This window comes from Felis catus, chromosome B2 (genome assembly GCF_018350175.1).
Source record: "Felis catus isolate Fca126 chromosome B2, F.catus_Fca126_mat1.0, whole genome shotgun sequence".
In the NCBI taxonomy this organism is placed as follows: domain Eukaryota; kingdom Metazoa; phylum Chordata; class Mammalia; order Carnivora; family Felidae; genus Felis; species Felis catus.
This window is the reverse complement of record NC_058372.1, coordinates 86509062-86536772: the sequence shown is the minus strand read 5'-3', so window position 1 is coordinate 86536772 and position 27711 is coordinate 86509062. Positions and strand designations below refer to the sequence as shown.

Here is a 27711-nt window from a genome sequence, read left to right as displayed (position 1 = left end):
TGCCCTATGAGCTGGCAACAATTGTTATGTCACAGTCCTGGCTATATGACTTCACTTAAACATAGACTCATCTGGTCTTTTGAAATCTTCAATTCAAAAATGAAAAGTGGATAGAGATTTCGAGAGTTGTATCTAAAACTATATTTGAATACCGTAATCCAGAACAGGAATTCTCCGTGGACCAGATGGACTAAGGGACATTTGCTTCTAGAATTTCTACTTGAGGCCATTTCTTCACTTTCTAAAGTGGGGCGAGAGAAGAAATGTTCTCTCTGAACTTCATTTGTTCCCAGACAAAAACTGTTCTTGTTCTAAGTGCTAAAGAAATTATATGTTAATATTTTTTGAGATTGAACTCAGGTACACACACACACACACACACACACACACACACACAACAAACAAAAAAACCCAAAAAAAGTTGAGTTGGGGAAATGTGTGCATTGCTATTCACCTGACTTTGATGATTTAAGGTATGAGAATGAGGGGCACCTGGGTGGTTCAGTTGGTTTAGTGTCCGACTCTTGATTTCGGCTCACGTCATGATCTCAAGGTTCATGAGACTGAGCCTGGGTCAGGTTCTGCACTGACAGAGCAGAGCCTGCTTGAACTTTTCTCTCCCTTTCTCTCTGCCCCCTTCCCTGCTCATGCTCTCTCTGTCTCAAAATAAATAAACTTAGGGGCCCCTGGGTGGCGCAGTCGGTTAAGCGTCCGACTTCAGCCAGGTCACGATCTCGCGGTCCGGGAGTTCGAGTCCCGCGTCAGGCTCTGGGCTGATGGCTCGGAGCCTGGAGCCTGTTTCCGATTCTGTGTCTCCCTCTCTCTCTGCCCCTCCCCCGTTCATGCTCTGTCTCTCTCTGTCCCCCCAAAAATAAATAAACGTTGAAAAAATAAATAAATAAATAAATAAACTTAAAAAATAGATATGAAAATGAAAACATGGTGAGCAGCAGCAACAAATCGATTCAGTGAAAGGACACAAGTACATTCAACTAGTAATAGATTGTAATCCGCATGACCCTACTGCTAGCCAGGCACTATTTTTATCCTTTTATAGGTGAGGAAGTAGGGTCTCGGAGATATAAATTGAATATGTTCCCCTCTAATTATGGGGCCATCACCGTCTTTGTTTACACCCATGCTTCCTGAGAGGGTAGTCTACATTCTCTGATACAGCTTCTGACCCTCCTGCTTTATCCTCCCACAGTTGCAATCTGTCTTCCACTTGAACCACTCCACCAAAAAAGCTTCAGTAAACTCATAAAAGGTCTTAATTAGCCCTCGAAAGGGCACTGTCTTTAACCTTACTTGAGATTTCTCATCTCTTGCCATGTCTGTTTCTTTTTGAAATTTGCTTTGATTAAATTTGGTTTCACTAAGTTACATTCTCTCGATTTCCTCCTTTTTAAGCACCATCAGCCTCCTCTCCCATTATTCATCTCAGCCTTCCCTAGAGCTATGGAAACCATTAGCAATTTAAGACTACCAAACCTGTGTTTTCAATTGTTATCACTCTCTGAGCCTCCAGACCTGTTACCTGTTGTCTCTTGGCCATCTTTTTCTACAGGTCCCCAGGCATCTCAAACTGAACGGTCCCTAATAAAGCTCCTCATCTTCTCCTCACTTCAAATCCTCTCCAAGGGCATGGGCACAATCATCCAAGCCGTCACCTTAGACTGTCCTCACTTATTCTCCACCATCCCCATCAGTCATCCCCATCACCAACTTCTGCTGGTTCTACTTTGTTAGCTCTCCCTCAAATTTGTCATCCTCCCTGCACTCTGGTTCTCACCTTTCTCACTTGGATTACTGGATCAGTCGTAGAACGACCAGTAGCTGCCTCAGTCCAGTCCCCTTCTATCATTTCTCTACATCACTATAAAACAGTATTTTAAAATACCAGTTTATCAAATTAGAAAATACCTGCTTCTGGAGCACCTGGGTGGCTTAGTCGGTTGACCCCCCAACTTCGGCTCAGGTAATGATCTCACAGTTCGTGGGTTCAAGCCCCATGTTGGGCTCTGTGCTGACAGCTCAGAGCCTGGAGCCTGCTTCAGATTCTGTGTCTCTGTCTCTGTCTCTCTGCCCCTTCCCTGCTTGTGCTGTGTCTCTCAAAAAATAAATAAATGTTCGGGGAGCCTGGGTGGCTCAGTCGGTTAAGCGTCCGACTTCAGCTCAGGTCACGATCTCGCGGTCCGTGAGTTCGAGGCCGCATCGGGCTCTGGGCTGATGGCTCAGAGCCTGGAGCCTGCTTCCGATTCTGTGTCTCCCTCTCTCTCTGCCCCTCCCCCGTTCATGCTCTGTCTCTGTCTCAAAAATAAATAAAACGTTAAAAAAATTTTTTAAAAAATAAATGTCAAAATTAAAAAAAAAAAAGAAAATACAAGAAATTGCAAGAAATGCTTCTTGCAGAAAACCTGGAATAAGAATTGAAAAAATAAAGAAAATTTAAAATGACTTGCAATCGAAGAGACAGCCACAAGTCAAATCGTAGCCCAAATCTCTTTAGAATATTAGGTATGTACATGCAGGAAACTATACAAGGACATTTATACAAATGTTTATACGGTATATTTAATTAGAAAACCAAGACCGCATTATATAGAGTTCTGCATCCTTTTTTTTAACCTAATATGTCATGAACAATTTTCCAAATCGAGTATCTTTAAGGTGGTTGTGAATAAAGGCTGCAATATAATGAAACGCACAAAATATATTATGGACTAGTGGTCTCTCTTCTCTCTGTCTCTCTTGCTTTCTGATTTGTTTTCTTCAACACCAAAACTTACCCTGAGCGTTTATCATGTATGAGTCACAAGGACTTAGATTTTGGTGAGAAAGGGGGGAAGGAGAAAAATATAAAACTCTCACTTTAAGTTCATTTACATTTATTAGATACTATTTAAACAACTGTATTTTCTATACTTACCATGTGTCATGTCTTCAAGCAATTAACCCAGTCTGTAAGTCTGCATAGTAGAGTTAGGTGAAAGGTATATTTTAGGTGAGTAGACAAGATCAGTAGGAAAGCAATTTGATCAAGTGCTTTTTCTTCTTCACATTGAATGACAAGAAACATATGAGAAACCCCATAGGACCTTTGTCTTAGCTTGACTAGTCAGATATAGGTTTTTTGGGGGGCAGACTAGCATCTGAATAAAAAAGAGTACTTCAGAGCCAAGGAGACTGCCTCCTTTCTGGGCAAGGCAGGCTGTCCATGCTCCTCTTCGACTAGAAGCTGGGGAAAAAGACTTGTACATATCAAGTCCACATTTTACTTTTCAGACAGGAGAGACATTGATTTCATAAATAATAGTAATTTTAAAGGATTTTGATATGTTCTCAAACTACTCAGACTGCCTTTCAGAATGGGCAGTCTTTCTAAAAGACAAATCTAATTATCTTATTTTCCTGGTTAACCTTGTAAAACTCCCCGTTTTCAGGATGATGGCTAAACTTTTTCGCTTAGTGTACATATAAGGTAGTTAATGATCTCCCTCTGGTCTCTCCAGCTTCAGCTTACGATGCTTCCCCAGACCATTTGTCACATTTCTCATACTTAGGGTTTCCCAAATGTCTCATTATTTCATATTAGTTCATGTCTTAGTACTTCCCGATCTCCTCCTCTCTCTCAGAAATGCCTGATTTCACTGGGCTTGTCCTACTTTTCTGTCAGGACTCAGTTCTGTCAGGACTTTTCTGTCAGGACTCAGGAGGTCATCTCCAGCCTGTTCAGTTCCCCTCCCCGCTGTGCAAGACAGTGGACTTTCATTTCTTCCCCCATAGCATCCTCTGCTCGTTGATTCTTGCCATCTCCTTGAAACAAGGTGTATTTATTTTTCATACTTTTACTTATTCAACTAACATATGTACTTTTAAATTATTTAAATTCAAGTTGGTTAACATACAGTGTAGTATTGGTTTCAGGATAGAACCCAGTGCCCAACAAAGTGCCCTTCTTAATGCCCATCACCCATTTAGCCCATACCTCCCCTACCTCCCCCATCTAGCAACACTCAGTATGTTCTCTGTATTTAAGAGTCTCTTATGGTTTACTTCTGTTTTTATCTTATTTTTCCTCCCCCCTGCACCATGTTCATCTGTTGTCTTCTTAAATTCCACATGTAAGTGAAGTCATCTATTTATTTGTCTTTCTCTGGCTACTCAGTGATCAAAAAGAAGGAAATGTTGCCATTTGCAACAACGTGGATGTAACTAGAGTGTATTATGCTAAGTCAGAGTGTATTTTTAAGATTTACATTTGTATTCCTAGTTCTTCGTAGTCATACAGGATCCAGGAGATTGTTGAGCTCAGGATTGAAATTCACCATGTCTCCCCTTTCTTCATCGCACCACAACACAATCTCTTTCCTCCTGCTCTGTAAACACACATCCACGATGTGGATTAGTCGTAGTACTAATCACTGAAGAGAAATAGAGGTGCAAATAGAGGCAAACCTGGTAAAAAAAATAAAACACTGGGAACTTATAAAAATTTAATACATATTCAAAGTAGTTATTCCTTCTTTTTTGGTGATGTAAATTGAATAAACACTTTTTATTTCTGTGTTTCTGTGTATTCTGTTTCTGAAAGCCTGAAAGTCAAGGTTTCTTTGTTAGATGGTTTGGAACAAATTTTTCCCAGGTTCTATTTAATTTTTTGTTCAGTGTCGTCTTCAAAGTAGAGCAACTTGTGTGAATCTAGGCCATTTTAATGGCCACTTTAATGTGGTCCTAGATTTCTGTTGAAAATGTGCATCTGAGTTTATGTATGTTTTTCCTTCATCTCCCATATATACTGGGGTAAAGGCTTCATTGGTCTTAGTCAAAGAAAGCAAACCTTCCATGGTCTCCAACCTCTACCCAACTAACATGTTAATTCTTGATAGAAAAAAAGGTCCCATTGGCCCTGGGATGAGTAGCATTTCTGGGGGAAGCAATGAACTCTTTGTTCTCAATCCATACACTGCAGGGATGAAGTTTTGGTGTGATGGTGGGGTGGTCTGGAGCCAAAGGCCAAAGAATTCTTGAAGACATCTTTGGTGCAAAAGGTGATTAATTAAAGCACAGGGCAGGACCCGTAGGCAGGAAGAGCTGCATGGGGTCATGATGGGTAACTCCTCATATACCCTCAGGTTGCGAGAGGATCAAGGATATAGTATGTCTCTAAGGAATTTTGGAAGCAAAGTTTCCAGTACCTTGAGGGGCTAGCTGTTGCTAAGGAAACATTTATTACCATTTAATAAAACCTTAGTCATAAGAGCCTTTAGATGTATACTGAGGGGCCATAAGCTTGGAGTATGATTGCCAGCATATATCTTGGGACAGTTAAGATAAAGGAAGTAAACGTACAGGATCCTGGAGGTTGGGATAATATTAAGCTAAGGTTCTCCTTTTGCCCTAAAGTGTCATCCTTGAGACAGCTGAGCTCCTAGAAGGAGGTCACTCTGCCTGTTTTAAGGACTTGTCAATGGGCTGTAGGCAGTAAGGGGATTTAATTTTTCATTTGCCTTAGATTCCCACATTACCATGGCAAGCACTTAAACTCTTTTCCTTTGTTCCTGGGTAGCCAGAAGTGTCCAAGGAATATCACTCATATTCAACCGGGGGGGGGGGGGGCAGTGCCAGCTTGCATTTTGCCCTCCGCTTGCCCCATGCTCCCTTTTCACGAACACCTTGCACTCTGACCTCATCTTTGGTGCTTTATGGTCTGACTAAAACACACTCCCTAAAAAGTTCAAGATGGTTCTATATTCAAATTAAGCAACTTATACATTTATTCTGATTTCATATCAGTATCTTTTCTGAAAATTCATTGATTTTGATAAGATAGGCCATGGTTCACTGAATCATTCTGATGGCTAGAAGTGGGTTTCCCTTGACTCTTCAGAAACATGTGGTCTGGAGAATGGGGCACACGAACACATTATTCAGAAAGCTCTATTGTATCTGCAATAGTAGGAAGTGGCAGATAAGAGTATAGCTGTACATTTGCTGACATGTAGCTAACCGAAGATGATTTACTCAGGTAAAATGGTTCATGACTGGCAAACTTTCATGGAATGAGACACTGAGGACTATCGAACTATTTTTGTGCAAGAAAATATAAAATCTTTAAATATATTCAGAAAAAGAATTTTAAAATGTGAATACGTTACATGTAACATATGCATCAATTCTAGTATTAATTAAAATAATGGAAGCTCCAAAGTACCACAAAATTTAACAGAAATAGGCAACTTTATTTTTAATAACACTCTTAAATCTTCCCGTCAAGATCATAGTAGATAACCATTTAAGAATTTTTATTTATCAGTGAGATTAGATTTTTACATACAAAATCAGCTATACCACTTTGTTTTCAAAAACAATAAAAATTCTTATTTACTGTGAAAAATACGAACCATTTTGATAAATAAAAAAAATGTGATCAAGACAATCGTTTTCTTTTTATTTGCTTGGTCGTCTCTCCTATTTTTATTCCTACAAATTAGGAAGGCCAGAATGATTTTATTTGCTTCATTGTTTATGACCTAGTTTGAATCAAATGTGGATTACTCTGGTATCTGCTGAAACATAAATGATAAATTCTTAAAGACTGGATAAAACCTTAAGTTTGGTTTTTAATATTTTGAAAGCTGAATAAAAAAAACTACCTGGAGTTTGTGGTCACAGAGGATTTGTCATTTTCTTCCTTTGCCCATATGAAAATACATTAATAGAAAATTACCAGTGGAAAAACATTTTTAAATTTAGGTTACATTCCTATCAACTTTAATAATGTTTAGTTAGCAATTGTATCAATTTCCTTCACTCAATATTAACACTCTGTCTGAATTAGAGTAGAGGTAGACTGATATTTGTATTCAAACATTTTGAAACAGGAAGTTTTAAATGCCATATGAGGAATTATATAAAATAGTACTTTTTTAATATTTGAAATTTAACTATTATATTCAAAATAAGTTTCTTTTTGATAATAATAAATTGTTGCTTAAGACTCATTTGCTTGAAATTATTACACCAAGGAACTATTTTAGTTACTTTTAACTACTACTAGTCTTTAGAAAACAAGAATACCTATTTTCTTACATGGATTTCCATTTTTGGAAAAAAAAAAAGTTTCAATGATTTCAATGCACTTATAGATCCTCCTACAACAAAGCATTAGGAGTCAGAGTGACTACTGATATAAAAAATAACATTTAGAAATGCAAATTGGGTTAAAGAAAAAATACTTGTATTACATTTTTAGTTATTCTAATGTGATTTATATCTATTAAGAAGTAATTTTTATTTTTTCTCTCTCTTGTTAGCATCTTGTTTTAGAATAGAATAGACCATAGCAATAAATGGGCCCCTCTGGTGTTTTTCTGCAGCTGTAAAGGCATCCCTGAAACTGTCAACCACATAAAAGTTCACTCCTGCGGGGGCAATGGGAGGCCCTCTATCTGCCAGAAGTAAAAGCAGGGGCTTAGTATTAAAAGTTCTTCTGCAAATTTCTGTATTTTAGGTTTGAAGCATTGTCTATTAATTTTAAAATACACGATTTTTATTGTTGACACCAAAGGGTTTTTTTTTTTCCTTTTTAAAGAACACGTGGCCACATTTTAAGTTTCCACCTAATATGGGTATATATATAATAATGTCACTTGAAATCTAACACACAACGAATGAGTCCTTTTCTAGAGATGAAAGATATCAAAATTTATTCTTCATTTAGCATCTGAAAATAAAATAAAACTGAAATGGTTAGTTTTTAGAATTATATTGTGAAAAAGAAATCTTCCATGGTTGAACCCAACTTATAAAAATTCACATTTTTATAAGGTTTACATTGAATACAACACTATTGTTTAGACTGAATTGCGTGTGTGTGGGTGTATGCATGGGGGCATTACTGGGAGGAACTGAGGACTGTGAAATGAACACTTTGTGGTAACCACTCACCATATTAAACTTTGGGAAAAATGTATACTATATGATAAAAGTAAATTAAGATCATTACTCTTCTGTCATAGATGACTTCCTGGATTTGAGAACAAGGTCTTTAATGGATGAAGAAAGTTCTTGAAGCTCTTTACGAGTAGTATTGGTGATATCTTCTTGTTCTTTGTCTAATTCATCACTCAAAGGATCATCTCCCTGGCCAGTCTTCTTATTCTGACTAACTAAATGCTTTACAACTAAACCTTGATACTTTACCAAAAGAGTATGCTGATCCTGTGAAAAGAGAAAGGAGAAGAAAAGTTAACAAACATTAATTTTCTGTGGAACAAGCATGATTTGTTCAACCAACACCCATCTTTATAAATCAGTATAATGATCTTAAGTAGAAAACTGAATCAAGCAAGGTCCTTGCTGGCAAGTTGACAGGTTAGGGGTGATAAAACATGAATACAGATCATTTTAATGTAAACCGACTTGGCTAGGTTCTATCACCAGACATTTAGTCAAAGTTACATGGAAGTTCAAAGAAGCCCAATTACTTTTAGCTGAGAAGTTTCTCAGAAGAATCTGTGCAGGGTAAGACTTTTTGAACTGGTCCTTGAACAACAGGTTAAATTTACATAAGCTGAATTGGAAGACTGGACATTATTACATCTTTTTTGAAAGCTTAAATTTCCAAATTCAGAATATTTTTTTTTACTATAGATCCTGTAGGATCCCAAAAGATTCTTGAGCTATGCTGAGTTTTTAAAATCAATCTTCTATCACTGTTCACATTCTTGAACGGGAAATCATATTAACATGTTTTGTGTCTTACTGTTTACGATGATTCAAACCTATCCATTCAAAATCTTCAGAATCTAAAAGCTTTAAAAGTTTCGAGTGCACTGACAGGATGATACCTCTGGAATTTTACTACTGAGAAAGGCGATGATCTGTGGGACACATCTTCCAGGTGCATGGAGCATGCTGTGGGTTGAGAACTGAAACAGAAGGACTGATGTGAGGTGCAGAATAAGAGCAGGGTCTTCTGTGACTTTTAGCTGTTCAGCCAGTGCTTGTCGATGCTGGAACAATATCTGCCTAAACAAAAATAAAATCACAAAACACATTATCATATTTTCACCAGCTCTCACCAATTTCACTTCTTCCCTTCTGTATTCATTTTTAGCTTCTCCAGTTTAGTTATCTACCGCCATAAACATCTTAAGGGATATTTTAAATAGGAAGTATAGGGGCGCCTGGGTGGCGCAGTCGGTTAAGCGTCCGACTTCAGCCAGGTCACGATCTCGCGGTCTGTGAGTTCGAGCCCCGCATCAGGCTCTGGGCTGATGGCTCAGAGCCTGGAGACTGTTTCCGATTCTGTGTCTCCCTCTCTCTCTGCCCCTCCCCCGTTCATGCTCTGTCTCTCTCTGTCCCAAAAAATAAATAAACTTTGAAAAAAAAAAATTAAATAGGAAATATAGACACACTTGACCCTAAATGGTATGGATAAACTAATATGCTAGAGAATGATACAGAAAACTAGATAGCAGGGATACTCAAGGTATACTTTTTATTTTAAGTTGTTGGGAATCAGACAGAAGTGCACTAATGCACATAAACTTTCTATAGCAGGTCTCGAAGCCAACATAAAGTTCTCAGGCTTGATCTACTAGGGGATTAGGGAACCTTGCTACCCTATCAAAATGGGTCAGAGAGGGAGACCTATGTATTGAATACACTTAAAGGTATGCAGCCATTTGGATACAAGAGTTCTCTGTGCAAGATCCACATAGTCACCAACTTCAGACATGAAATATCACACATCTAAGAATCTGTTAATAAAGTAGATTAATTGAATGTTGTTACCTTTCCCTTTTTTTGTCTCCCCTTTTCACCATAATATCACAAGCCTCTGCTGCAGAATCCAGACAAGAAAGAAAGTCTTCTATGCTCTGAAAAGGTATTTAATGCCATAATTTACTTTTATTAACAGGTTTCCTAAAGAAATACAGTCATTTAATACTGTTCTATAATATTACACCCTAAATACAATTTTTAAAAAGGTCATTTTGTTATTAAACTTGACATTGTGATTTAGGACTAAAGAGGATAAAATGTCCCCAGCCTGTTCTCCCCCTTCACCTCCCAAAGAGATTTAGTTTACAATTATTCTTATAAAAATGTACTCAAAGGTCATAAATTCTAGCCCCATTATCTAAACAGAATCCAACTTTACTTACTTTTTCATTCAGAGAGCTATGTAGTTTTGTGAGAGCTACTTTGGTTTCTTCTGATAATTTACTTAAAATTTTTTTTCTTACCTATAAGGGGAAAAAAATTCTTTTGGGATTGTGACTTTAACATGTGGTGGATATAAGATCAAACAAAACAAAACAAAACAAAGTATATTTGTTGCTATAATAGAATACTGAATAGAATTTATCTTTGTTTTTGAGTTTTAGCTCTCAAACTAGGGATAAAAACATGCCAAAAGCATTCTAGTATCTGAAAGCTAGCTAACAACCAGTCAGCCAATGAAGCTAGATATAGCTCTGCTCCTCCCTTCTGGCCCAGCAATGTAAGAGGAAGATGGGGCAGGGGAGTGGCAGGGGGTGGGCCGAGGGAGGAGGGAGAGAGAACCATTTACCTTGTGGGTAAAAGAGAATTTGGGGCAAGGGGCTACTCCCTCTCTTTTTCATTGGGGTGGGAAGAATGTTCTTCCTAATGCCAAGTGAAGGGGGTCTCACTCTTGAATAAAGTTTAAGAATGCCTATAAACTAGAGAACTTGCTCTATGGATGGACAGTTGTTATGCTATTTGGTGTGTGGTCTTTTCAGCACCCCGTCCACACAGATGTGTCTCAAGAAATTTGGTGGCATTCTTGACCCATCTGATTGCCCTACCTAGTATGAAATTTCTGGTGGAGGCCTACTGGAATGGCTTGGCCAGTAGGCCCCGAAAGTTACAGTGAGTCTTGGAAGACTAGGGCAACCTACTGACTCCCGTCACATGGCACACTAAATCCTTCCATAGCCCCCAAAGTGCACAGGACAGGACCCCATGTATTTCTCACAGCAGAAGTTGGCACAGAGGCTACATGAACTGCCCAAGCATCTGGAGATTCACTGTCAAGCTAAAGGAGGAAGGGGGACAGTACTTTGCTGGGGTAGACAGGAGAAATAACCTGTTTGGAAGTTTAGGGGGTGGTCCTTGCCATGAGAGGGAGTCACATGCTAAAAAACATCCCCCAAACAACCTATGCCATCTATGTGGCAATGGCCACATCACGAGAGACCACAGCATTGGACCTAGGTCATAATCAGTGATATGCAGTCATTCTTATGAGGCACTTTTTGCCTCTTTCATTTTTTCTAAATCTCAAACATTAAGTGGATCAGAGAAGAAGGACAGAGAAGAAGTAGAGGAGGAGAGTTAGGGACAGATCACACTTCCTTCTCTAGGCAACCAGGAGCCACTGCCCTACCTTACATTTCAAGAAGGGAAGAAATTAACTTTGAATTTAGTTTGAGATTAGAATTTTAACAAATAAATTACAATTTATTTAAATATTGAACAGAGATGGTGCCAGTAAGTGAAAATGACTGCAGAGTATGCAATCAGGCCATAGCACTGTTAAGGGATTTGCAACTCAGTAGGAGAAAGGGATGTGACACCATAATAATTAGGAAAAAATAAAAGTGTTGATTCTAAAGTAATTAACCATCATTACTTTCAAAAGACTGGTTATATTACCAATTTGAACTAAAAATCTGATGGATGTTTTCCCTAAAAACCCTTTCTTATATTTTACTCTCCTTTAGACTATTCCTGGTGTGAGAAAATAAAGCATGCTTTTATTTCAAAACTAAACACATCAAGGATGGCAAACAAATCACTATCATACTTCATTTGTGATGGTTGCAGGATCGTCTACTGCCATCATTAAATCCGAAGCTAAGAAGTTGAAAATGAGGTTAGTGATATCAGTACACACTGTCTTCAGCAAATGCTTTGTAAGAGTAGCTTGCGTATCATCTGGAAAATAAAGGTGTTTTATTAAAATTAATGTCCAAGAACAATTATGAGAATCAATGAAAAAAACAGCACCAAGTATACCTGTGAAGAACTTCACCCCCTTTTCAAAAAGCCGAATGTTATTATACAGGTTTGAAACCTCTTCTTGCAAGTCCTTGATAGTGCGCTTTCGACCAGTTCCAGAGGCAGAAGAAGTTGAAGACATGAACACTGAACGCACCACCTCGAGGTAAGTTTTATTAAGAGGTCTGTGCACAAGATAAATATATTTAGTTTATTAAAAAGTACTGGATTTATGCATCTAAGAAATTTTGCTTCTATGGAAATAGGCCTTAAGGGAAGATCTCTATATTTTTTAAACAAACAAGATTAATTTGGAGACTAGTTCCCAAGAATTTGTCCTCTAAGCCTAGGACTTATCACTTAAATGCATTTACTTTTCTCAGTCTTACAGTACTCAAAATTATTGCACTAAAGACAGTAAGAATAGCAGTAACAGAAGTTTCAATTCAAATTCAAATTCAATTCAAAGTAGTTTTTAAAAGTTAATTTGGAGAATAGACTATAAATCTGTTTCCCATCCTTGGGAATAATAAATTCTCAATTTCTAAAGTACTATAAAAGATAACACATTAAAAACTTTATGCTCAACAACTCAGAATAGATTATTTTATTTTTATAAAAAAATTTTTTTAATGGTTATTTTTGAGAGAGAGAAAGAATATGAGCAGGGGAGGGGCAGAGAGAAGGAGAGGAAGGCACAGAATCTGAAGCAGGTTCCAGGCTCTGAGCTGTCAGCACGGAGCCTGACACGGAGCTTGAACTCATGAACCACGAGTTCAACTCATGAGTTCATGAGTTGGACGCTCAACTGACTGAGCCACTCAGGCACCCCCAGAAAAGATTTTTTAAAAAGTAATGGCAAATGATTAGAAGTAACTACTCCATCTTTTTACATATGAAAAATATGATTATTTAATATATTCATGTACAAAAACATTCAGTGAAATGAAAAAAATCTCACTACAAAAGCTATATTCTAAATTCAATGTTAGATGCACTGGGCTCCTGGACTGCATTTATAGCTTACACACTGGAACTACCTTGAGGGAAAATCACGTTAGTTAGTAATGGTCAAGTTATACACAATGCTTTTCACTTCCGTAAAATAAATTTAGCTTGGCTCAATTACAAGCTAGTGCTGTCTAAATTTATTCTCTTTGAAGACAGTTTGTTACTTTATTTCTCCCCTTTTTTAAAAGTGCACTGTTTACTCTCTGTCTAGTCCAGATAGAAAATGGTCTTTTCTTTCTTTTAGATGTTCCTTTTCACGCTATGTTAGAGAGCAGCCAGCTATTTTGTTGGTGTTTTTCTCCCAACTAGTACTGTAACATCAGTGAATGAGGATGCCTCCACACTCTCGCCTTTTCTTTCCTATATTGCCTTCCCCAGAGCACTTACATGTTTGTTGAATTGAACAGCCTCTACAGGCAAACAAAATCTGCAATTTGGTGGCTAGATTAAATTCTAAGCTTTGAAAAGAAAAGACCTAGAGTATATGTTTTCTATGATCTTGGTAAAAATTTTATTTAAAACCTCTGAATTTCTATCATAAAACAGAAAAAAAATATGTTTTTATACTTACTTTATTAAGTACTCGGCAAGTTCAGAAATAAACTCCTCAGGGGCATCTTGTACGTGTTTTCTTAAAAAATCTTCAATCTCATCCTGGAACATAAAAGTGATCTCTGCCTTCTTCTTTCCTATAGTAGAAATGAGCAATGTGAAAAACAACAAAACCATAAAGCAACCTAAAAGCAAATAAGGCTCAACATATTTAATAAGATGGTAATTCATTCACTTCATACCACAAAGACTCTGATATTGCCAATGTCAAATAGCAATAACCAATGAAAATAATTTTAAAAATAAGAGATAGTGGCATCTCTTTTGAGTAATAATTTCCTACCTTCATTTTGTGACTGTTTTGAGTCAATCAGAAAATCATAAAGATGTTTTCTCCCCAGTCTAACTTGGATGGTACAAATAGTTGAAAATCAAGGAAAAAAATCTTTTAAGAAAAGATAACTTCGCTGTTGAACAATATATAATGAGCAGAATTTCTGTCTTTATAAAAATGAATAGGCACTAAAAATCAAATCATCCTTGTAAGTTACATAGGATCTTCAAGAAAAGTCTTTATAATCATGTGAACTACAACTCTGGTAGAATTAAGGTAAAAATTATCTTTGGGAAAGGTACAGATGAAAAGAATCCTTGTAATTTTACACTCATAATTTATTCTTCTTACAAAAATAATTCCATACCAAGGAAAGCTTGTATGCAGCTAGTGTAATGGAAATAATTGTTAACTGTGCATGCCTACTCACCGACTTGAAGAAGTACAGGTTGCAGACAAAAGAAAGCTAACAATATTTCCGTTATTACTTGTAAAAATATAAAAGTGATTATTTCCAGCTAAATTTGGTTATTGTAAAACCATAGAAATAAAAATAAAAAATAATAAAATAAATAAATAATAGCTCAAAAATCAATCCTCACTATGCATCAAGATCTAAGTAGTTGACGTTATAGCTTTAGAACAGATACACCCATTAGAAGAGATAGACTATTCTTTCTTTTTGTGATTTGCTATCCATTCCTGATCTTCCACATCAAATAGTCTCTGCTTTGTTTGCTTTCTGCATGCATGTTATAAGTTATTACATTATATTTCCATATAGTAATCTTTCACACTGAGTTGATGCTGTATTTTAGCTGAGAACCTGATTCCATCCCCCATTGCGAGATTATAACACAACCCCTTTTCAAAAGCACTGAAATTATATTTTTTTAGGTAGAATGGTTTTGCTACCTTTATAGCCCCTCTCTATAACCTGTGCACAAAAGAAGTAACACATGCCTCATTTAATAATTACTTAAGGGTACAGATAATAGAAAAATATTTTATTAAATATCCCTTCTCTCCCACCCCTAGTACATCTGGGGAATAGAGAAATTCATTTACTAATGAAAAATTAAAACCCACATAGGTCAGTCTTAATACTACTTAAAATAGGAACAGGGCTACTAGTTTCTATGAAGATAGGTTTTTTAAAAAGTTTTTTAAATGTTTATATTAGGGAGGGAGGGAAGGAGGGGGAGAGAGAGAGAGAGAGAGAGAGAGAGAGAGAGAGAGAGAGAGAAAATGAACACAAGTTGGGCAAGGGCAGAGAGAGAGACGGAGACAGAATCTGAAGCAGGCTCCAGGCTCTGAGCTGTGAGCACAGAGCATGATGCGGGGCTTGAACCCACGAGCCATGAGATCATGACCTGAGCTGAAGTCGGATGCTTAACCAACCGAGCCACCCAGGCGCTCCTCTATGAAGACAGTTTTAATTAATATTGTTTTATGCATGCTGAGAACAGTAGCTATTTTTATCTATCTTAGAATACTTTAAAGATAGATCTTAAGCAAATACATTATCACTAGTAGTGGCACACTAATAACTGAAGCCCATGTCAACTGATTTCTACGCCTCCTGGCTCTAGCCCATACAAAATGAGCTCTGTGGAAGAAGTAAAATAAAAATTTCAGATTATTATCATTTCAATGTTTTTTCTGTGTTTACTGGGGAAAAGGAAGAGGGAGGTATCACAGTTGCATTAAGTAAATTTATTTACAACACAAACATAGAAGAATCATAACTTTACTTAGAAAAACTAACATGTCTCTTGCTAACTTAACAATACTGAATAATAACAAGTCTTGGAAAAGGAAGATGCATATACTAATTCTCTTCCTTAAATAGAAGCAACCAATCACTTAAGTGTTACCATAAAACTTAAACATGCATAATATTAGTGTTTCCTACTTGAATATGCAGAAATCCACTTTTGTAAAATATTATAATTTGTTTTTCATGGCAGCGGGAAACCATAAAAGTGACTATGCAAGCCGCAACTGTGCAAGGTGTTCTTAATAAACAATGGGAAAATTTGATTGTTCTGTGACCCTTTAAAAAAATGTTTGTGAAAACATTAGAAGTTCTGCTGGTTATGAATATAAAGGGAAATGAAAAAGAAAACTAATAATTTAGCATACTATAATTTAGCTCATTAGAAACCCTGAGCATGAAAGTGTTTGATTTCTTTGTAAAAAACTTATCAAAAATAATCTCAATGGTGCTTGCTTCTTCTCATCCTGTGACTTATATTCCAGAGCAAGCATTTTTCTGTGGCTTGGCAAGTTGTCATACTCCTTTTTTAACTCCGGATCAGCTTACGGCATTTTATCCTTTGCCCTTTCAATGTTGTGAAACATCTCGTGAGAATTCCTTTATTGGAGGTTTTCTGCCAACCTCACCCCCTCTAAAACATTTTCATCCTTTTTGTCATGATCACTTTCCCCATTTACGTCAGTTAAGTGCGCTTCTACCAAGCTCCTCAGGCTGCATACTTGGTTCTTGAACAGGGCAATACCAACGTTCCCACAGTCAGCTTTTTCCCTAACTCCATTTATTCCTGATTCATATTTCATTTCCAATGTTATCACTTTTTATTTCTTTGCTGCATTTTTGTCTGTGTTGGCCAGTTCCCTTTTGATTATCCATTTTTTAAAATGTATGGATTCATCACTGGGAGACAAGGAAGCAACACAGCTACGTGGGGTATTGTCTGAGCATAAAGTGAGGAAGAGAGGCACAGGGATCCATCACTGACAAACTCTGAAATCAGTGATGTGACTATCACAGCTCATGATGTACCTGGGTTATTTATGTGCTCATCTGTGGACTGAGGAGCCAGCAGCAAATTTGTACTTTATGTGATTACTCACAGCTGATACACGCTGGTAACTCAAAACATGAACCATGTTGTTGGGGGCTGGTGTCATCAACTAAACTGTGTAACTGAAATCTGTGTCCACAGAAACTATGCAAAGCGAGGACTTCTTGTATAAGCGTATACATGTAACAGTACGCATTGTAAGAAAATGTTTAAAATCATGCACAAAGGAAGAGTAATAAAGCTACATACCAGTATGAGATGACTCATCATCACTATCCTCTTCTTTTCTTCCTTTCTTCTTGATTTTTTTAATTTTGTACTCTCTGGCATTGCCACCACCACCTCCTCTCACACTTCCACTGCCCTCTGGTGGAAGAGGATACTCATTAGTCTTCCCTAACTGAATTACCATTTTTAGAATGATGACACTACGTTGTCATATTTAACTTTACAGCAGAACAAGAAAAGCCAAGTAATTAACTTTTAGGTGCTACTTAAGGTTGGAGTTTCTTTATTACGAAGTTTTGTAATTCAGTCAATAAAAAATTAATAAAGTACGAAATCCGTTGAACTTGAGCAATTCAGAGAGCCTACCTGCTCTAAATACAGTCTCTCCTTCCTTCTCCAAAGACATCTTTTTCTGTAGCTTTGTCTGGCTTTTTCTTGACCAAACCCATTCCTTTACCTCGTCTTCTACCTTCCCCAAAAGAAATGTGCCCTCATTTGCTCATTTCTGTTACCACAGCCTCATTAATATCTCCATTACAGTATTTCACAAATTTAATTACCCTTGGTTTTGTCTTCTTGGTTGAAAGATTATTACTCATGTTTATAGGAGACATCCTGAGTCTTCCACCACTGAACGAGACAATGAACTCCTTCAGATAGGAAGCATGTCTCACTAATGTTTGTATCCTTGGGGTTAAAGCAATGCTTGACACATGAACAGGTGCTTGATAAATTTTGACCATGAATATTAAATTGGGTAAGTGGAAAAACAGAGTTATCCATCACCCATTGGCCAAATAAAGACTAAAAAATACAAATTATGAGACAAACCAAAACACTGTAAATAAAAGTAATCTTAGTGAGGTATTTCTCTACCATTACATATTTACGCTTAAAGTATTTATTCAACAAAATAGAATACTTTCTAATAATGGGATTGAAATACTGAAAAATATTTAAAATATGTTTCTTCATAAAAGATTCATTTTTCAATAAAGTAAAATGACATATAAACTACAGATCTTTTTCTAAATCCTAAGTACAATTCCTTTAAATCTCATCAAGTCCTCTAATTGTAAGTTCTATTATTTTCCCTTGCTTTTGGGATAGAAAAATATAATTTTCGAAACACAAGTCTAAGGTGAATGTAATTTTTACATTTGGTAATAAATTTCTTATTAGGGAAGACTTATATATTTGACATTGTTCCATGCACTATACCTAAACCATTACAACAGGATAGTACTATCACTGAGGTGAAGATCAGATAACTCTGAATTTTTAGAAGGAAATAAAACAGACTAGCTATTCTGACATAAGTACAATTAACTGATTAAGGTAAACTTATAAGTATATCTTCAAATAATATGATAAAATATGCATGGCTGTGATACTACTATGATTTATGGGAGTAATTTACTTGTCTATTTCCCCCAGAAGAATACAGAGAAATTTCAAAGTATCAAATTGAAAGATTTTGTAGTAAAAGGTTTTTGAAAAGAAACAATCTCAAAGAAATAGAAGTGAGTTCTCACAAATAAAAATTGAAGTTTTTATAACACATCTTCATTATAGTTGGTATTTATTAACGAAACATGTTGAATATCTAATTTCATTAACCTTGATACAGTGCTAGTAAAATTATTTCTACTATATAAAGTATAGAAAATACATGTGCACCTAGAATAATTTCCATTGGCTTTTAATTAAAAAAAATGAAAGAAATAGTATCTTCTTGGGAAATTTATTCATTCAATATTTTATGAGCACCAAAAATACACCAACAAGTGTTCTAAAGACTAGGGAAACAACAATATATGAGATGGACAAGGCTTCCAAACAATAAAACGCATTACAGTGATAAAAGTGATGCAAAAAAACCAGGAGATAATATATGGAGAGTGACCATGTCTACTATTCCAGGTGGTTAGGGACGCCTCTCTGAGGAACTGACATTTGAAGTGGAGTTCTGAATGATGAGAAATCAGTTCCCTAATTAGGGAGAGAACATTCAGGTGGAATGAAGAGCTAGTGGTAACCACAAACTTGCCAAATTTTGAGATTCAAGAAAAAAGGCTACCGGGGTAGAACATAAAGGGTGAGGGAGTGAACAATGGAAGATGGCCAGGTCATGAAAATCATTTAGTTCTGACAAAATAAGAAAAAGTAATCACTAATATTTCCATTTTCATCATCAAAATTTAATTCATTAGCAAAAGATTTGGTTAATATTAGCAGTTAAAGGTAAATCAACCAAATAAAAGAGCTTTCAAAGGGTCTAATAAATGCAGAGTTCACTGCAACTTGTAAAAAACTCATCTTTGAATCTTCTTGATTAATAACAATTTATTACCTGTTGCTTTTCTCCTTCGTTCATCTTTTTTATCCTTTTTACTTGTGTTAATGCTTTCTAAAATGGAGACTTGTTTCAGATCTTCTTCAGTGATTAAATGAACAGGATTATTTTTCATTTCCTGAAATAAAACATGCTTTTCTTGGTAAGCAAAAATATATGGTATTACCAAAAACATAAAAGTTATTTATATAGTCAATCATTATTACTCATCCTGATTATTCTTGTTTGATTTCATTGCTAAGAACTATAGAGCTCTGTCCAACAGCTGACACTCTGAGGTGGTCCCTCCTTGCCAAAGATCAGTCTCTTCCCTTGCAGTTCCTGGCTCTTTGAATGTGTCATCAGCTAATGAGAAATCCTATCTGGTCACTGAAGAATTGATCTCATAACATCAGATGCAATTTGGCTTGTTCAGCCGATTTGGCTTTTTAATTTTTATTTATTTAAAAAAAATTTTTTTTACATTTATTTATTTTTGAGAAACAGAGTGAGACAAAGCACGAGTGGGGGAGGGGCAGAGAGAGAAGGAGACACAGAATCCGAAGCAGTCCAGGCTATCAGCACAGAGCCTGATGCGGGGCTCAAACCCACAAACTGTGAGATCATGACCTGAGCTGAAGTCAGACGCTCAATCGACTGAGCTACCCAGGCACCCCGCTTTTTTATTTTTTTAACCAATGCTTCATAGGTGGCCCTTGCTCTTTTTCTTTTTGAGGCTCCCAACTCCAATGCCACTTGGATACCTAAGTTTACTACAAAGATTAACAAAATCTACACTCCCAACCCTAACATAATGACCATGTATGAGTTGCACATTTAGTCATTTAAACTGTTTTTTCCTCTGGACTCATTCTTTACCTTTGCTTTTTTAAAAAATATGTTCAGAATAATGAACTATTTATTTCCAAGTTCAGAAACTGTTTTTCATTATGGGACAGGGCTCTAAATTTGTAGCGACAAAAGTGTATTTATTTTCATGTGAAAAATGGTATTTCCCTTTTGGTTTCCTGAAGAAAAATGTTTAGGATGTTACAGTTCAAACAACAGAATCACCTTTTTTTCCTGAAGTTATTTTTGTAGTTGGAGGGAGGAGCAGGAAGAAAGAAAAATTGATGACCATGTTTTTATTAAAAAAAATTTTTTTTTTCAACGTTTATTTATTTTTGGGACAGAGAGAGAGATAGAGCATGAACGGGGGAGGGGCAGAGAGAGAGGGAGACACAGAATCGGAAACAGGCTCCAGGCTCTGAGCCATCAGCCCAGAGCCCGACGCGGGGCTCGAACTCACGGACCGCGAGATCGTGACCTGGCTGAAGTCGGATGCTTAACCGACTGCGCCACCCAGGCGCCCCGTCTAAAACCATGTTTTTATTTTAATAAAAGATCATAAATAATAATGCAGCCATCTAGCAACTGGTAGCTAATATATACCAGAAATTTTGTATACATCCCTCCTTTATTTACATTTATCTTTAAGAAATGAACCATCATCATCCTTTTTTTTTGAAGATATGGAAGCAGGAGGTCTATTTGTCCAAAGTCAAACAGAGAGTAAACAAGTTGAGATTGGAATTCAGGTTTACTGTTGTCAATCCTATGTACTTTTACTCTTCAATGCTGCTTTATTAGCGGGCAAGTCATAGAAAATTATCGTTTTTTTAAAACTACTGGGGTGCCTGGGTGGCTCAGTTGGTTAAGTGTCCGACTTCGGCTCAGGTTATGATCTCACAGTTTGTGAGTTCGAGCCCCACGTTGGGCTCTGTGCTGACAGCTCAGAGCCTGCAGCCTGCTTCGGATTCTGCGTCTCCCTCTCTCTCTGCCCTCTCCCACTCATTCTCTCTCTCTCTGTCTCGCAAAAATAAATAAACATTAAGAAAAATTAAAACTATTAAAGAGCTTAAAAGGAATACAGATGAATACAAATTATTTATATATTTAATAAGCTCTCATGAATTTATTAACAGTCTAAGATAAATGGGCTTGTTCTACCTGTCCGTGAGCAGGCTTTATAAGTTGATGGTATTGCTAACTAGAAACACGACCTGAATATTCATTAAAGCAGACCTGGCAGGACCTCTGCTTCTTGACAGCACTTGCTCTGAAGAACTAATCAATTTTGATAGCAACAATTTCTTTCCTCAGTAAGTTACCCCATTTGTGCATCCTGAATAGGTAAAATTAATAAGGCTCTGCTAGATTTAGTAAATATATAGTGTAGTGATTGATGGATACACTGTATACTTGTGCATTTAATCCACAGATAACGTTTTTGTGGATTTTAACGTTGGATCAATACCCTTAGGTGACTTAATTGTGAAGTGTATGATTTAGATGATTTCAATTTATAAAATCAGCTCCCTAAGTTCCAACATACATGTCCTGATGGGAATGAAGAAGGGGAAAACAAATCGAGGAGAAGAGATAAAAAGGAGTAATACATTAAAGGGAAATGAACAGTGTTCATTCCTGGGTATATACTGCTTACCCCATTTTTCAGAAGATGTCAGATGAGTCTAATGTGAAAGTACCGTTAAGATTAGCAGGGGAAAGGAAGTCTGGCATACCTTTTCAGCTTTTTGGTGCATCAGTTCACTGAACAGTTCTGTGCAGTTATTTATGAATTTTTCGCTGACTACAACAGTGTCGCTAAAGACTACAGCTGAAGCCTGCTTGCTGAATGCTCTCATCACCTGTTGAAGCAACATTGCAGCATCTTCGACTGATAAAGAACTGGGTAACAGAGGCTAGAATAAGAAAAAGAATGAAAACAAATATAAATATAATATCATACATATAAACCATTTGTTACATATATGCTCTCCCTAGGTGACTTCAAGTCCAGTGGCCTTCAGAACCATCTCTATGCTGATAACCTCCCAAATTATATTTCTGCTTTCATCATCCCTCTGAGCTCTGGAGGTCTATGTCCTACAACTTCCCTAACCTCTCCGCTCATAGGTCTAATAGACATCTCAAATTTCACATATCCAGAACAACACTGATTGCAGCTGCCACCCCTAGACTCCCAGCTCTATCCACCTTTCTCCATCATCTCCCCCTCTCAATTAATGGTACTGTTCTCCACTCAGGTGATCAGGCCCCAAACTTTCATGTCACACTCAGTTCCTCTCATAAACCCGCAAACAATTCACCATCAAGTCCTGATACCTTCACCTCCAAAACAGGTTTCTTCTTAGCTCTTTGATGGTCTAAAATTATCATTTTCATTAACTATCTCCCTCTAGGAAACTTTTCTGGACACCACATTCCCAGCAGGTAAAATGGTTTCTGGTACATAAATAGTACTTACTAAAATCTTTTGAATGAATAAACAAACACTTATATCTGGAATCTTTGGAAACTTGTATATTCAAAACAAGGAATTTTCTGCTTTATAAAGAGAATCTGGGCGCTGACGAGTAAATAATGGATTGGCCTCATTTCTTTCTCTTCACCCACTCTTATCTTTTCGGCATAATAAAGGCAGGTCAATACTAAACACTGAAGTAAAACAGTATCAGGGCTAAAGCAGCTCATGTTAATACATGAGCAAAGGCTAATGAATGGATAAAGGATACAACAAATGCTACATTAATGCCTGATGCCAGTAAAGCTGTAAATGCTTAGATAAGACGTGAGAAATCTCAACAATTTCTGTATGGCAAGACTGATATGAGTGTCATATTGTTTGCTTGTTTGTTTTGAGATTTATGGAATTCTGGATGTTGTCTATCCATATATAAAAGGTCATTCTACCTCAAAAGCTATAAAGTCTTTAAGCAAGATTGAGGTAGTTTTTGCTATAACAATGATTGCTAGAATTTGGCTATAAAGCCAAGACTACTTTTATGTATCCTAATACTTAATATGGCCACATACTAGTGAATATCAGTTGTCCCTGGTTTAAAGAAGAATTAACAAGAAAATGATTAAAACGTACTGCAATATCAACCCATGTTCCAGAGCTGATGGCTTCCTCTACTGATGCTTCCACTTGATCTACAAGTCCTTGACCAACACAAGCTGCTTTCAAAAACAAGAGTTGTGTAGTCTTGTATCTTTTCTTTATGTAGCTCACAGCATCTGGGATTCCAAGTCTGGACAAAGCATCAAATTCTAGATATAAATCACAAATAGAATTAGAAAAGAATTCATTGGAATACAACTCATCCACACCTTTTAGAAATCTTAGAATGAATTAAGTTCTTCCAACACCTATTCTTTGTGAATGCACTATATTCTATTTTTCTTTTTTTTAAAGAATAAAGCATAGAAATGTACCACAGCCTATTCCCTGGTTAGGCTACCTTCCCAAATTTTTATTACTAAACGTATCTGTAGAAAAATTAGTTCAAATACTTCCTCCATCCCAGCTATGTCACTCCCTCTCCAACTGAGGGGTCAAAAGGAAACATGAGAACTACAGAGCAATAAAGTAGAAATGGGGCTTAAGAGAAATGTAATAATTTAAGTTAAGAAACAAAAAAGCAATTTATTTTGCTTATTATAGTAACTAAAGGAATCAGACAATTTAGGACAAAGTAATTCTCTATTCTAAACTAGTAAGGGATTTAGCATATAAAACAAAAGTTAAAAAAAAAAAACACTTCAGTTTACAGCCATTAAAGTTATTGGAGATAGCTACTGTTCTCTTTATCCCCAAATAATCATATTTCAGTAAATTAATTATAACGAAGTTCTAACCCAAGTTCATGGTTGAAGAAACAAAAGTACATTACAGAAAGCCAAGAAAACATAAGTGCAGCCTAGTATTCTAGCATACATTTAAATCGCTTAAACATTAATGTCTCATAGGTTTATCACTGAGAAAGGAACTGAACTCTTACATGATTTGAGTTGGACTATGAAACTGATCAAACTAACTGAGCAACATCTATCTATATATAAGTGAGCTACATATTTATGTATGTGTGTGTGTGTGTGTGTATGAGTGTGTGTAATATGTATGTGTATATATATTTGCTGTTTTAATGACTAAATTCAATCTACTTTACCCAAATGACAGAACCCTAGAAACAGAATTAAGAATAATTTCAGGTTTTCTGAAGGAGTGGATATCTAATAAAAATGAACACTGTAAAGTTGATAGCCAATAAGCCAAGCTGATAGCCAAGATTATGTAATTAAACAACTGGGCAACTTCATAAAATATACTTGAAGGTGTAACAGTATTATATCACTGGAACATTGGGAGCAATCAATACAAGCTTTTGGCCTTTCTATGTTATAACTGTTCAATAACTATGAAATTAAACTCAGTTCCAAAATCAACAAAAACCTGCGTGTGACTACTTTTATATTCAAAGAAAAACTTTATAATTTGCTGGAAACAGTAAAGTGTGTACTCCCAGGACTAATACAATACTAAGAATGTGTGTAGTATTAGTTTTAGTTTCAAAGGAAAAAAGAAACAGTTACCTAGATAGCCATTCTGCCTGAAAAAGGAATCCACCCAAGTACTCTGTGTTCTGGAGTAAATGTCAGGAACAAACACCGCCTTATCCTGTCTCCCACCAACCACAGTACCTCGTAAACGTCCACTATTAACAAGTTCCTCAAGCACAGCTTAACAAAACCAAACAAATAGAAATAAATCAGAGCAGGTATAAATGTCAAAAAGTAAAATACTATTCCACAAGTTAGTTACTCTTACCTTAAAAAAAAGCAACTTAAAGTTTAAATTGCATAAATGAAGACATTATATTTTAGACAAAACTTTCCTGTCATTTATAAGAATATACTGAGGTCATAAATTCAGGACATTCTGGCAGCTAGCTAAAGGTGCTGAACTTGAACTAGTTAATACTAACGTTGAATTTTTTAGTTAGAGTAATTTTGGGGAAAAATCATGCTATTATTTTTCTTATGATATGTTTGAGAGTGGATGACTAAATGCTTTGAGAATAATTAATATGCAAACACTGGTGTTACTAAGTTTAATTTTCTCATATTTAGAAAACTCAGGATACATGGATCACATTAGAATAAACTCTGTGAAATAAAGTCATGACAATTTTTATAAATTATTACATTTCGACTGTTTAAATTGAAGCATCACCTGTAGAAGTATAATGCCATGGTTAGGAGGATCAATCTGGATCTAAACACCCTAAGTCTAAACCTCAACTCTGTCACTTACTGACAAAAACCATGCAAGTCATTTAGTTATGCCTCAATTTTCTCAGCCATGAAACAGGGATATAATAACAGGCTCATGGAGTTATTGTATTCAAATTAAGTGTTTAGAACAGTAGCTGGCATATAATAACTACTCAGTAAATGTCAACTAAGTATCATCACAAACACCACTGTCATCAATCATCATCATCATCAAAGGACTGATGCCAGTCTGAGAACTGGATAGCACTGCCATGAACATAAAATAGATGCTTTTTATTTAAACGAGAATATTTAACTAAACATGTTGTTAAAATACCAAAATCCCCTGAAAAAAACAAGCAGATAAGGAGTTACTTCTAAGTGAATCAGCAAGCACAGTCAAAAGATGTCTGGCAAAGAAATGTTTATGAAAATTAGCCTTTCCCAGAAATAAAAATTAGTTTACATATGAATTTCAGGACTGCAATGCTGAGTAAATTAGGGTACATGAGAAAAGTAGATTTTTTCAACAGACTGCACACATAATTTTAAATTCTGTGACTATACAACACAAATGTGTGTTAAAGACCAAAGTCAGCAAGTTATCAATTATTATTTGAAGAACTATACATGATAATGAAACCCCACCAATCTCCAATTAGTAGATTCCAATATATGTTACATTTTAAATTTCTCTTAAAATATTTAACTCCATATGCTGAAAAATATAGTGAATGAAAATTATGTTTTGGTTTTATACATGAATTTCTTTTCCATTCTTCAATTTAATTCTTCTATTTGCACAGATACCTGAGCTGAAAGATTATGTCATTGTTTTTAAAAATTATTCCAGCAAAGCTTTAAAAACACCCCTTCTGATAAGAGCTTCACAAACACACACATAATACAGGTAATGAACCAAGACTATTTTGGAGATATTACAATGCTGTCTGAATGCTAAAAATATATTTTTATTGGTATTATTATCTTTGTAAAAATTGTTTACTTTTTATTTTAAAAGTCATTCATTCATTCATTCATTCATCCATTTTTTGGTAAATTCTATGCCCAATGTGGGGCTTGAACTCATGACCCTGAGATCAAGAGTCACATGTTCTAATGACTAAGGCAGCCTGGCACCTCTATAAAAACTTTTTAGACAAATATTATTTACTTTCATGTTAGAAAATATAGTAAAAATCTGTAAGAAACAGAGTGAAAATTATTCTTAATCCTACAATTTTAAATCTCTATGAATGTATATGCGTAGCAGTATTCTACACACACACACACTTTTTTTTTTCATTTCACTCCTCTGGAGGTAAGCCAACACTAAATGTTTGATGGATATAACAGATAGATATGTACATGAAAATTGGTATATTTCAACTAGAAATATTTCAGTTATGTAAGTTTTAACATTAGTGGAAGTAAAAATATGAAAAATTAGTAAGTTTTACAATAGTCTAATAAGCAGCTAATTAAGTGACATATAATTTAAAGTAAACTCACAGTAAAGCAGCTGCTCTTGAAATCCATATTTTGAAATGAGAGAATTCACTGCTGTAGGCCTTTACGAAAAGAAAGAAAAAGAACTTCTTACTCATTATACAGTTACACATATTTATGAATTAAAAAAATAACTAGGATGACGAGTTTATGAATAACACCAATTAATATACATTTTTTTTAATGTTTATTTATTTTTGAGACAGAGAGACAGAGGATGAGCAGGGGAGAGGCAGAGAGAGAGGGAGACACAGAATCCCAAGCAGGCTTCAGTTTCCAAGCTGTCAGCACCGAGCCTGACGTAGGACTTGAACTCCTGAACCATGAAATCATGACCTAAGCTGAAGTCAGACGCTTAGCCAACTGAGCCACCCAGGCACTCCAAACACCAATTAATGTGAAAGACAAAAATAACACCACATTTTACATCCTTAATCAGAATTACACTACTGAAGTTCCAGGGGGAACTGATCTGTCTCCACAATTCAGGATCAATTTACTTTCTTACCAACTTTCCACCTCTGATTTAGTGATACTTGATCTGCCTTTACTTTGTTTTCTTCATTCTATTCTTTCTCTCTGGGAGGCTCTTTCCCCACCTGGGAATAGTCAAGTGAATGTTACAGGATTCTGCTTTTGAAGAAAAATGAAATCTTGTATGTAATGAAAGGAATTTGGAATAAAATACTCCTAGATTAGGTGGATGACTAGGAGGGATCCACTTAAAATGTTCCTTTTTG

The 27711-nt window shown here is 36.0% G+C and overlaps 1 protein-coding gene across 1 annotated transcript in view; it reads right to left on the bottom strand.

The window, feature by feature from the left end:
• Positions 1 to 6221: 6221 nt before the first annotated feature.
• The window catches only part of UFL1 (UFM1 specific ligase 1), a 33627-nt gene continuing 12137 nt past the window's right edge, over positions 6222 to 27711 (bottom strand). Inside the window, exons 7-19 of the mRNA XM_006931895.5 lie at positions 26975 to 27033; positions 24782 to 24928; positions 23283 to 23458; positions 21907 to 22086; positions 19340 to 19460; positions 17008 to 17124; positions 13616 to 13733; positions 12052 to 12218; positions 11840 to 11970; positions 10176 to 10256; positions 9802 to 9887; positions 8853 to 9033; positions 6222 to 8223 (exon numbers count right to left, since the gene is read on the bottom strand). Of these exons, the coding sequence (XP_006931957.2) occupies positions 8005 to 8223; positions 8853 to 9033; positions 9802 to 9887; positions 10176 to 10256; positions 11840 to 11970; positions 12052 to 12218; positions 13616 to 13733; positions 17008 to 17124; positions 19340 to 19460; positions 21907 to 22086; positions 23283 to 23458; positions 24782 to 24928; positions 26975 to 27033 (1783 nt within the window). The 3' untranslated portion in view covers positions 6222 to 8004. The remainder of the gene's footprint in view (positions 8224 to 8852; positions 9034 to 9801; positions 9888 to 10175; positions 10257 to 11839; positions 11971 to 12051; positions 12219 to 13615; positions 13734 to 17007; positions 17125 to 19339; positions 19461 to 21906; positions 22087 to 23282; positions 23459 to 24781; positions 24929 to 26974; positions 27034 to 27711) is intronic.